The sequence below is a fragment of the Ursus americanus genome, chromosome 12 (assembly GCF_024610735.1).
Source record: "Ursus americanus isolate L20-20 chromosome 12, mUrsAme1.1.p, whole genome shotgun sequence".
Lineage (NCBI taxonomy): Eukaryota > Metazoa > Chordata > Mammalia > Carnivora > Ursidae > Ursus > Ursus americanus.
In genome coordinates this window covers 70,290,371-70,302,713 of record NC_142138.1, presented here as the reverse complement: position 1 = coordinate 70,302,713, position 12,343 = coordinate 70,290,371, and the positions used below count along the sequence as shown (strand labels likewise).

The 12,343-nt window shown below is 40.7% G+C and overlaps 1 protein-coding gene across 1 annotated transcript in view; it reads left to right on the top strand.

The window, feature by feature from the left end:
- GOLPH3L (golgi phosphoprotein 3 like) overlaps positions 1 to 4,210 on the top strand; it is a 39,961-nt gene extending 35,751 nt beyond the window's left edge. Inside the window, exon 5 of the mRNA XM_045790620.2 lies at positions 1,428 to 4,210. Coding sequence (XP_045646576.1) covers positions 1,428 to 1,855 — 428 coding nt within the window. The 3' untranslated portion in view covers positions 1,856 to 4,210. The remainder of the gene's footprint in view (positions 1 to 1,427) is intronic.
- Positions 4,211 to 12,343: the final 8,133 nt, after the last annotated feature.

Below are 12,343 nucleotides of genomic sequence, written 5' to 3'. Positions count from 1 at the left end.
AAAACTGACTCTTTCACCATTAAGTATGAAGCTAGCTGTGGGTTTTTTGTAAATGCTGTCTATCAGGTTGAGGAAGTTTCTACCTATTCCTAGTTTGTTGAGTGTTTTTATCATGTAAGTATGTTGGATTTTGTCAGATACTTTTTCTGTGTCGATTGAGATGATCATTTGTTTTTTTCTGTCATTCTATTGATATGATGTGTTACATAATTGGATTTTGGGGTATTAAAACAACCTTGCCTTTCTGGTATAAATCCCACCTAATTTTGTTACATAGTGTTTATTATATGTGCTTGATTTTCTTTTTGGTAGTATTTTGTTGAATATTTTTGTACCTATATTCATAAGGGGTATTGGTCTATAGTTTTCTTGTGATGTCTTTGTCTGGTTTTGGTATCAGAGTAATACTTAAGGAAGTGTTCCCTCCTCATCTGTTTTTTTGAAAGCGTTTGTGAAGGATTAGTAGTATTCTTTAAACATTTGGTAGAATTACCACTAACCCATGTTAACCATGCTTTTGAGGGGGAATTTTAAATTACTTATTCAATCTATTTACTGTTATAGATCTATTCAGATTTTGTCTTTCTTCTTGAGTCAATTTAGGTAATTTGTGTGTTTCAAGAAATTTGTTCATTTTTTCTAGGTTATCTAATTTGTTGACATACTGTTGTTTATAGTGTCCTCTTACTGTCCTTTTTATTTCTTTAAGGTCAGTGGTGATGTTTCCTCTTTCATTCGTAATTTTAGTAATTTGAGTCTTCTCTCTTTTTTGTTGATCAGTCTAGGTTTGTCAGTTTGTTGATCTTTTCAATGAACCAACTTTTGATTTTATTGATTTTCTCTATTGTTTTCATTGTTTCTATCTATCTCCTCTCTTAATCTTTATTATTTCCTTCTTTTGCTTCCTTCATGTTTAATGTGCTCTTCTTTTTCTACTTTTTTTAAGGTAGAAAGTTAGGTTATTGATTTGACATCTCCTTTTCTAATACAACATTTGGGGTCATAAATTTCTGCCTTGGCACTGCTTTAAGCTGCAGCTCATAACTTTGGTCTGTTGTGTTTTCATTTTCATGCAACTGAAAGCATTTTTTTAAATTTCCCTGTGATTTCTTCTTTGACCAATTGGTTATTTAGGAGTGTGTTGTTTAATTTCCACATATTTTTGAATTTCCCAAATTTTTGTCTATTAATTTCTAATTTAATTCTGTTGTGGTTAGATAGCACACTTTGAATGTTTTCAGTCCTTTTAAATTTGTTAAGGCTGATTTTATGGCCTAGCATATGGTCTATCCTGGAGAATGTTCCATGTGCACTTGAGAAGGATATGTATTCTGCTGTTAGGGTGGAATGTTCTGTAGATGTCGTGTTAGGTCTAGTTAGGTCTAGTTATAGTGTTGTTCAAGTCTTCTTTTTTTTTTCCCCCAAAGGTGAGACCTGGAACCCCTTCAAATTACAGTACCAGCTAAGAAATGTAAGAGAGCGAATTGCAAAGAACCTAGTAGAAAAGGGTATTCTAACCACTGAGAAGCAGAATTTCCTCCTATTTGACATGACTACTCATCCAGTGACCAATACAACAGAGAAACAGCGACTAGTGAAAAAACTTCAAGATAGTGTCCTAGAGCGGTGGGTAAATGACCCTCAGCGTATGGACAAGCGAACACTAGCACTCCTGGTGCTAGCCCACTCCTCTGATGTGCTAGAGAATGTCTTCTCCTCTCTGACAGATGACAAGTATGATGTGGCTATGAATCGAGCCAAGGACCTAGTAGAACTGGACCCTGAAGTGGAGGGGACAAAGCACAGTGCTACAGAGATGATCTGGGCTGTGCTGGCAGCCTTCAATAAATCCTAAAGCCAGTGGGTGGGTTTCTTCTTTTTCCCCTGCTGGCTGGTGACTGTCAGAGACACCACACTGAGTTTTGTGTGATGAGATGTTTTTCGTTTGTTTTTTTTTTCCTTCTCTTGAATCAGATTTGTGATTTGGGGAGAGCAGCTTCAGGGCTTCTCCATAAACTTTGGCCATTGTAAACAGACTTTATTTCCCCGTATTTTTCCACTACAGAGGTGAATAAACTAGGTGAACCCACACACACCCAATAATCATTTTCTCTCATTTCTTGGTTTACTTCCACCCAGTGTGCTTTTGGATAAGCAGGAATATCTAAGTGGGATTTGGAGTTCTCCAGTCAGAAAATGTGAATGAAGGGGCGTCTGGGTTGTGCAGTCGTTAAGCGTCTGCCTTCGGCTCAGGGCGTGATCCCAGCGTTCTGGGATCGAGCCCCACATCAGGCTCCTCCCCTAGGAGCCTGCTTCTTCCTCTCCCACTCTCCCTGCTTGTGTTCCCTCTCTCGCTGGCTGTCTCTGTCAAATAAATAAATAAAATCTTTAAAAAAAAAAAAAAGAAAGAAAATGTGAATGAGATATAGAGCAAACCATTTATTAAGTTTTTTAAAGTTTGTATTCTATTCTTTTTTTTTTTTTTAAAGTAGGCTCCACTGCCAATGTGGGGCTTACTCATGACCCTGAGATTAAGTGTCACATACTCTACCAACTGAGCCAGCCAGGCACCCCTGTTTTCTACCTTAAGTACATGTTTTCACAGTCTTTGTCTTTCAGACTCTACTAAGTATGTAGTTATTGAAATAACTGTCTCTTTGAATAAGGGGCAGTGAAAACAAAACTTATTTTTGGAGCAGATGGTCTCTGGGATTGTAGGTCCCACTAATGATTTTTTCATCTTTCCTTTTCTAACCAAATGACAATATTACAAATTGATTGCCTGGTTCTCACAGCCCTAGAATCAGAAATATATTCTATACTATCTCTTCGCATTATCCTACTCCCTCATTCATTAGGACAAAAATCTGAATGAAAAAAAAAATGTATCTCTCAACCATGTCCTTCAGTCAGCAGTATGATTTACAAGGGAGGGAGGTAGCCTGAGAATTTCCACCCCTTAGCACATGACTGCCGTGATTCCTCCAGATTCCTCTACATGTCTCTGATTGAATTGAGGGGAGTTAGAAATTTCAGTTGCTGAACAGCAGCATCCTGAGTCCAGACAGTCCATCTAAACTCCAGATGTTCTTGCTCCCCATTTTCACCTTCCTTCATAAATTGATAGATTCTGTCTATATTTAAGGGTACTAGGAGTATTTTTGTCTGTATTTAATCCAGTTACCCTTCTAGTCATTAGTCTTGTTTTAACACAACCATCTATCTACCCAAATCTCTAAAAAGTTTCAATTTTTTCAATTCAGTAGTGAGTACAAAGTGAAGATTAGGACAAATCCTATTTAGAAGAGCAATTTGGGTCAAAGCATGCTGATATAAAGTCTAGTGTTTGGGAGTATAAAGAGGACAGGCACCAAGTTGTGCTAAGGTCAAGCAGTTATTATGCTAATATTTTTTAATGGATCATGCTTCTTGACCATTACAGAGAAACAGGTTGTCAGAGGGCTAATACAGACAACCCAGACCTGATACCAGACCTTCAGTAACTTACTTTTTTTTTTTTAGAAAATAGCTTTTTTTTTTTTTTTAATTTTTTTTTTTGAAGATTTTATTTATTTATTTGACAGAGAGAGAGACAGCCAGTGAGAGAGGGAACACAAGCAGGGGGAGTGGGAGAGGAAGAAGCAGGCTCCCAGCAGAGGAGTCTGACGCGGGGCTTGATCCCAGGATCCTGGGATCAGGCCCTGAGCCGAAGGCAGACTCTTAACGACTGGGCCACCCAGGCGCCCCAAATGATTGCAACTTTCATCCCTTCCCTCAAACCTTTTAAGCCCCACCAAATTCCCCAACTCAACTCAATTAAGTTTTTCACTTCAGGTGTTGCTTATGTGACTAGACATACAAGTTTTAGTGTGAAATGAATTCTAAATGTGAGCCTGAGTAGGGTTTCAGTCTGGCTCTCTGAAAGTACAAAAACCAGTCCATGTGTTGTATCTACCTGATTTAGTTTTCCTTTCCATTTGAACAATTCAGCACGAATTGAAACCAGGTTTTCCTGTGGAAAGTATCAGCTTGATTGGGGGGATGGGGGGTAGAAGTTGAGTTCTTTCTTGCAACTCTTGGTCAGTGTTTATTTTTATATTGTATCTCAATGAGGATGTCTTCAGTTTGAATCTGTATTCACTGCAAAACACCTTCTGCTTTAATGCATATGGCCTTCACATTTCTGTATAATAAATATCAATTATTGGTTCTCTGGTGTTACAACTTCAGTTATTTTAACTGGAAATAAGAACTTTCCACACAAGGCCAGTAACACTATCCCTTTACACCAGGAGACCGGCCTGTTTCATCCTGTGTAGAAAATTAGGAATACACAAATAGAGTTGTAACATATGTAGGCTGGGGGGCAGGGCACATCAAGGCTAACCTGAAGAGCAGCTAATGTTGTAGTCTGGATAATGTCTCCTTCTCAATCAAAATAATTTACCCAATTATAACATTATTATCATGAAGAAAAGGAGTATGTTCTGTCCTATTAATATCTACTTGCAAGTGACACCTAAACTTATCTAAGAGCTGAAAGTCTTAAGTTCACAACACAGGTAACATACCTCACTGTGCCAGAGTTAACAACATGTGAAAAATATGGTGTCTCTCCCCATTAGATGTGAGGCAACCCAGTCAGGTGGAATCTGGAGGTGCAAGTGGTGAAAGGATTTCACCTGAAGCAGAACAAAGAAGATAGAAGTTTACTGAATACACTGCAAGGGAGTGGTGGGCAGGACAGCAAAGCAGAGACTGTGGGGACTGTATTTAAAAGGAGAAGGTGAGGAGGTATGGGGATGTAGGGGATTTTCCCTTTTTGGGTAACTGTGCCTGTTTGTAAGTAGCCCCTTGGTTAGTTGGGGTCTTTGGATATTTTGAGGTGTGTCACCTGATGGCCTGTCTGTATTCGGCCAGGGGGTTATGGTGGGCCCTTCTGCCTTGCTCAAGTTTTCATTGCTCAAGCCTGTTGCCTAAAGGTGGCATCTACAAAAAGATAATTGTGCTTGTAATTGGCTTATTATTCTTCCCTTCTTTATAATGTCTCCAGCACAAGGGACGAGAATATATTTACTAGGATTATTTGTACTTGTTAATTTTATTTCAGGCAAAGCATTGTTCCCTTAAGTCATCCTTTATACGTTTCTCAAAATGTGGTGCAAAGAGTACTGCACCAAAAATGACCTTGGGGTGGGGGTTACCTTGCTAAAATGCAGGTTCCTAGTAAATCCGTCTCTGGTAGGTTAGGGGCTTAAGAAGCTGCATTTTAAATACAGTCTCCAAAAGCTGCATGTTAAATTTTGAGAACACCGCTTGATATTTTATTGCTTGTAATTCATTCATCCCCAAAATATTGAGTACTTACAAATTTGGCACTTACAAGTGCCAAAAACTGGCACTTGCTAGGTGTTGACAATAAAAAGTGTGTAGGACACAATTTCACTCCCAAGAATTCACATTAAAGTGGGCAAATAAGATACTTTTTGATAAGTGCTCTAATAGAAACATAATATTTGTGGGGTTTTTTTTAAGATTTTATTTATTTATTTGACAGAGAGAGGACAAGGAGGGGGAATGGCAGGCAGAGGGAAAGGGAGAAGCAGGCTCCCTGCGGAGCCCAACATGGGGCTCTATCCCAGGACCCTGGGATCACAACCCAAGCTGAAGGCAGACGCCCAACCGACTGAACCACCCAGGTGCCCCTAAAGTTAATATTTGGACGCACAAAGAAAGAAGTAACCTTCTTCCTGGGACCATTAGGACAGACTTAGAGGAGTTATATTAATTTATAGTAGCTTCCATGTACTGAGCATTTGTGAGGTACTATGCTACTTTGTGTTATTTATTCCTCACAACACTAAATCCTATAATGTTATTTTAAGGAAAACTCAGGTAATAAGGCTTGCCTAAGGACAAATGCAGAGCTTAAGTTCAAACACATGCTTTTAGCCACCACTCTCTCCTGCCTCCATTTAAACTCAGTCTTGAAGAATCTTTTCAGGTTGAGGAGGAAGAGCTGAGCTAGTTGAGGCAGGAGAACAGTATGTACAAAATAATTTGTCATGTGCTGGAATTTGTGAATATGTGTGCTTATTCACATGTCTTTAGATTTCTAAAAGATACCATTCTAAGGAAATATATTGAAGTTAACTAAAAGTTTTTTGAGGGGCGCCTGGGTGGCTCAGTCAGTTAAGCGGCTGCCTTCGGCTCAGGTCATGATCCCAGGGTCCTGGGATCAAGTCCCACATTGGGCTCCCTGCTCAGGGCAGAAGCCTGTTTCTCCTTCTCCCTCCACCATTCCCCCTACCTGTGCTCTCTGGCTCGCTCTCTGTCAAATAAATAAATAAAATCTTTTAAAAAATAAATAAAAATAAAAGTTTTTTGAAACTAGAAAATTATCTGTTTTTGTTTATCTTCATTTATTCCTTCCCTGATGCTTTTCTTTATATAAAACCGAATTTCTGACATATCATTTTCCTTCTAACTCCTTTTAATATTTCTTTTTTTTTAATTTTATTTATTTATTCGACAGAGATAGAGACAGCCAGTGAGAGAGAACACAAGCATGGGGAGTGGGAGAGGAAGAAGCAGGCTCATAGCGGAGGAGCCTGATGTGGGGCTCGATCCCAGAACGCCGGGATCACGCCCTGAGCCGAGGGCAGACGCTTAACCGCTGTGCCACCCAGGCGCCCCTGCTTTTAATATTTCTTAAAAGGTATATCTGCTGCACATAAATTCCCTCAGTTTTTGTCTGAGGAAGTATTTATCCTTCCCTTTTGAAGGATAATTTCACTAAATATAGAATTCTAGGTTAAAGAGTTGTTTTGTTATTTTTTTATAACACTAAATATTTTTTTCTCTCCTTGCATGCATGTTTTCTGACATCAAATTTTTTAAAAACTGTGAAGAGGATTCTAATTAAAAAGATTAAAAATTTGTTCTTCCCCTTTTCCATACAGCGAAAATATCTGTAGACATATATTCATATGACTTCTAAAAATGTCTTACTCCCTAAATACTAAAAATAATTGCTTTAATGCTGAAATAAGGTAGAACTTTTTTTCCCCTATTATCTATTACATATATACATGATCACTGTTCCTGTGTCCCCAATTCTTCCCCAGGCTTTGGTCTGTCTTCCCTTTTTTTTCATTGAATTCCAGTAAAAAAAGCCAGACAGACATGACTGTGTATTAAGCGAGAAAGGGAGCCATCTCTCCCAGGAAGCAGTAAAATTTTCTCAGAATGCAAGTCAGACAAAGAAAGGGTCACATCCTGGCAAAAATCTATTTCTAGCAGTACAACTTACTGCCATTAGTTTCCTTTACATTCCAAATTATAAAGAAGTTGATTCAACTGGGGAGGGGAGATCAAGTACTCCCTAAGAGCTCTTCAAATAGACACGTTTTGTGTAGATTTTTTTCCCCTATCAATAATCTGTCTACCACTTTGGTTTTTTTCAACCTACTTGAACCTCCCTAAGTATAATAGCATAGTTTATCTGAACTTACTTTAGAAATCAGGATTCTAGGGGCTTTTACCCCTTCAGAAGGACTTCTTGACCAAATCTACATGTTTCTGACACATAAATAGGCCCAGTAGATGTGCATCATTTTCCTGATTTGATGGGGAAAAATTCAAAGCCATAATTTTTCTTGCATTTCAGAGATGTTGAAATTCCTCCCACTCCCATGCTAAGATGAGTACTTCTTCAAAGATTTCTGGATATTTAAAGCCATCATACCTCAAAATATTTCTGAGTTAGCCTAATATTAAAAACAAAAATTTATCCCCAGCTCTGTCACCTCAGCTTCTCTTAAACTTCAGGTGGAGGCCAAAAAGTTCGTAGATAACTTAGGTTAAACTGATTTATATTAAACTAAATTAGGGGCGCCTGTAGGTTAAGCGTCAGACTGGTTTCAGCACAGGTCATGACCTCTTGGGTTGTGGGATCGAGCCCCACGTCAAGCTCTGCATTCAGTGCATAGTCTGTTTGCATTTCTCTCTCCCTCTTCCTGTGCTCCTCCCCACCCCCATGCTCACTCTCTGTTTCTTTCTCTCTCTCTCTCAAATAAATATTTAAAAAAAAAAACAAAAAAAAAAACTAAATTAGACTTCTGTTTGGTTGTGGGAGAGATGGTTATGATCAAAGAGGGAAAAGTACAGAAGGTAGCAGAATAGCTGAATGGATTCTTTTTTTAAGGTTTACTTATTTATTTGAGAGAGAGAGAGAGAGAGAGCAGCAGGGAGGGTCAGAGGGAGAAGGAGAGGGAGAATTCCAAGCAGACAACCCGCTGAGTGCAGAGCCCAACACCAGGCTGGATCCCAGGACCCTGAGATCATGACCTGAGTCGAAATCAAGAGCCAGTGCTTAACTGACTGAGCCACCCAGGCGCCCCAGATTCTTAAGAACATCATGAACATTTAAAAGACTGAGGAAATACTTATTTTTAAATGCTTAAGGCAATACAAGACATGTTTCAAAAACAGATGATTTTTTGGAGTGCCTGGGCGGCTCAGTCAGCTGAGCCTCCGACTCTTGGTTTCAGCTCTGGTCATGGTGTCAGGGTCCTAGGGTTGAGCCCTGAGTCTGGCTCCAGGCTCAGTGCAGAGTTCTGCTTCTCTCCCTCTCTCTCTGTCCCTCTTCCCCTCCCCTGGTACACACTCTCTCTCTCCCCCTCCTTCCCTCCGTCCCTCTCTAAAATAAATATCTTTTTAAAAAAGATGGCTTTTTAAATTAAAGTGTAGTTGACATAAATGTGTATTTTCAGGTGAACAGAGTGGTTCAACAATTCTATACACAGTGCTCACTACTGTAAGTGTGGTCACCACGTGTTACCATACGTTATTACAAGATCCTATGTTCCCTACGCTACACTTTTCTTTTTTCTTTTTAAGATTTTATTTATTTATTTGAGAGAGAGCACAAGCAGGATGAGGGGCGGAGGGGTAAGCAGACTCCCCGCCAAGCAGGGAGCCCGATGAGGGCTGGATCCGGGACTCCAGGATCGTGACCTGAGCTGAAGGCAGACACTTAACTGACTGAGCCATGCAGGCGCCCCCTTATGCTGTACTTTTCATCATTCATAAAACATTATAACTGGAAGCTTTTGCCTCTTAATCTCCTTTCTCTATTTTGCCTATCCCCCAAACCTCTCCCAGTTAGTTCTGTGTATTCGATTCCGTCTTTTTGTTTGTTTAAGGTAACTGAGATGGCTCATTCTTCTGTGCCTTTCCATTCCTACTGCCACTGGCCCTTGTCAATATGCCAAAACTGGAGTCATGAGACCTTGGGAACAGTGGCTGGTGATTGTGGGCAAAAATATGAAGATCATTTTCTACACTCCTCTATACCCCCTTTTATTATCCAATCACTTCCTTGAAGCAAGTGAAACAAGTGGGGGGGGGTTGTTTTGTGTTAGCTTAAGACTTACATTGAAATACACTTACAGAGCAGTACACATGTATTAAGTGTACAGCTCAGTTTTCACAAACTGAACACACCCATGTAACCAGCGCCAAGATTAAGAATCAGAACATTACTAGCACTTCAGAAACCTGCCTTGTGCTCCCTCCCAGTTACTACCCTCTGAGGGTAACTTCTAACAACACTGACCAGTTTTACCTTAACAGGGTTTTTCAGATAAAGCAGCTTAGTGGAGGAAACGAAGTTGGAAAGGAGAGGTCCAGATGATCTAAAAAGAGGAGAAGGGAAGAGGGAAAGAAAATGAGGATGAGGAGGGAGGGAGGGAAAATGGAGGTTTGAAGAAAGAAAATCTGCTACCTGCTTGGCTGCCCAAGAAACCCAACTGTGATACTCTCCTTAAGCTCGCCTCTTTCAGGCACCTGGGGCCTCAGTAGGTTAAGTGTCTGCCTTCAGCTCAGGTCATGATCTCAGGGTCCTGGGATCAAGCCCTGTGTTGGGCTCCCTCCTCAGGGGGGATGTCTGCTTCTTCCTCTGCTCTGCTCATGCTTTCTCTCGCTCTCCCCGCACCCCCCCCCCCAAAAAAAGCTTGCTTCCTTCTCCTGTTCCAGCCTCCTACCTCTTTCTCTACCCCACCTCCATTGACAGGGTTTTAAGGTTGAAAGCCCTTTGCTCCAACTCTCCCTCACAAGTCTCAGGTAGCACATTAAATTTCATTAGTGATCCATTCTTTGGGGTTATAATTGCCCCCTTTTGGCTGAATACTCTTTTAAATACAAAAACTACAACAAAGAGTAAGCTGCTATCAGTAGCTGACACTAGGTACATTTTCTTCCTTTTCTGTGATTTTCTCTAGGGCCTTCCCTGGGCCAATATTTCACATTGTAGCTGTTAGTTAAAGTTTATCTGATTACTTAACCCAAATTTAAAATGGCAACTGATAATAATTGATTTGGTATCTTCTGAGTAATATGTTGTCACTTTAATGGAACTTCAATGCAATGGAAGGCCAAGGTGAGGTGCTTATGAAAAGAGAGGCTTTTCTGTTCTCAGGGAAAAAATGATAGAAGACTTTGAAATGAGCAAAGGGGACGTCTGGGTGGCTCAGTCAGTTGAGCATCTGCCTTCAGCTCAGGTCATGATCCCAGGGTCCTGGGCTCGAGCCCCGCATCAGGCTCCCCGCTCAGCAGAGAGCCTGCTTCTCCCTCTCCTTCTGCCTGCGACTCCTCCTTGCTTGTGTCCTCTCACTCTCTGTCAAATAATAAATAAGATCCTTAAAAAAATTGTCTTTAACATTGTTCTATTCTGATCACTTAGCTACTTTTCCTTAGGCTATACTCCTTAGGCCCGTTTTAAAAGTATATGTTTGTAAAGGAGGCAAGGAGAGGCTAGAGCTTGGTTAATTTCCTGGTATTCTCAGTTTGGCCCATCAGAGGGTGCTAATAGCATAGGTCTTAAACCCAGGTATTTCTGCAGTCTCACTTCTTTTTAATAGCCATTCTTCTGTAGAACGTAGCTAAAGCATAGACACATTTTACAGTGTTACTCCAGATAGCCCATCTCATGCTCTGTGAACAGATTTAGGTCCCGACTTAAGAAATTCAGACAGAGGCAAGAAGAATCCCTGAAAGTTAAGGAGGTCAAGTCCCATTCTCTCCTTACTTCCTTTCCTCCAATTTGCTCTTCTCCTTGGACTTGGTTTTCTGTAAATGGCACTTCACTCAGGAACCTGGGATTCACCCTTGGTCCTCTCCTTAACTTTATTTCCCACATCCAGTATCATTTGTCTCTTCTGCTCTTCTCCATTCACATGGCCTGTCTTTGATCAGGCCTCTCAAGTCTTTTTTTTTTTTTTTTTAAGATTTTATTTATTTATTTGACAGAGAGAGAGAGACAGCCAGCGAGAGAGAGAACACAAGCAGGGGGAGTGGGAGAGGAAGAAGCAGGCTCCCAGCGGAGGAGCCTGATGTGGGGCTCGATCCCAGGACTTGGGATCACGCCCTGAGCCGAAGGCAGACGCTTAACAACTGCGCCACCCAGGCGCCCCAGGCCTCTCAAGTCTTGCCTGGACTACCACAGTCAGAGGTCCAGCTGGCCTCCCCCTCCCTCTAGTCCACTCCACACAGCTACCACAGTTAAATCTTGCCTAATCCCAAGTCTAACAATACCGTTTTCCTGCTTGAAACTGGGTTCCCCTTTGTCTTCATGAAACCCCAAAACTTTAGCAGGACTTATTACTAGTCTCCTCAGGACCCCAGCAACCTGAACAGCTTCGTGTTTTGCTGCTTCTACACAGGTTCCCAGATCAGCCTTAGCCGTAGACTCTCTTTAGGGAGCTTTTCAAAAATACAGATTGGGCTAGTAGGGTCTCTCTCCCTCTAGGAAGTTGTTACTCTTCGTATAGTTTCTCTCTCTCTTTTCCATTGTCCTCATTTACCCTCTAACCTTTTATAAGATAAGGTGGTCCTTTAAATTGTCTTCCTCCCCCCCCCCCCAATCTCCAACCTTCCTATTCATCCTTACAGTCCCAGTTTAGGTTCTACCTTGTCTGAAACATTCCTTGACCAGGTCAGCCAGAAATGTTCTTTTAAACACTTACAAATACAACTCATTTGGTAAGTGTCATAGATGTTTACTAATATTGTAGGTATTACAACGTGGTGCCTTACATATTTAAATAACATATATATGCTGAAGACTTACAGCTTATTCCCAACACAGGGTTCAGGGTTACCCTGTCCTAACCTCCTTCCCTATGATTATGCTCTGAGACTTCAACATTTGTGACTTCACATTTACTTGATTACATCAAAGTCTGTGACTTTATAGCCATGCCATATCTGCATCAAGTATAATTATAGGCTAGAGCTCATCATAACCTGTAATTTCTCCACCTTCCTAGATACACACTGAAAC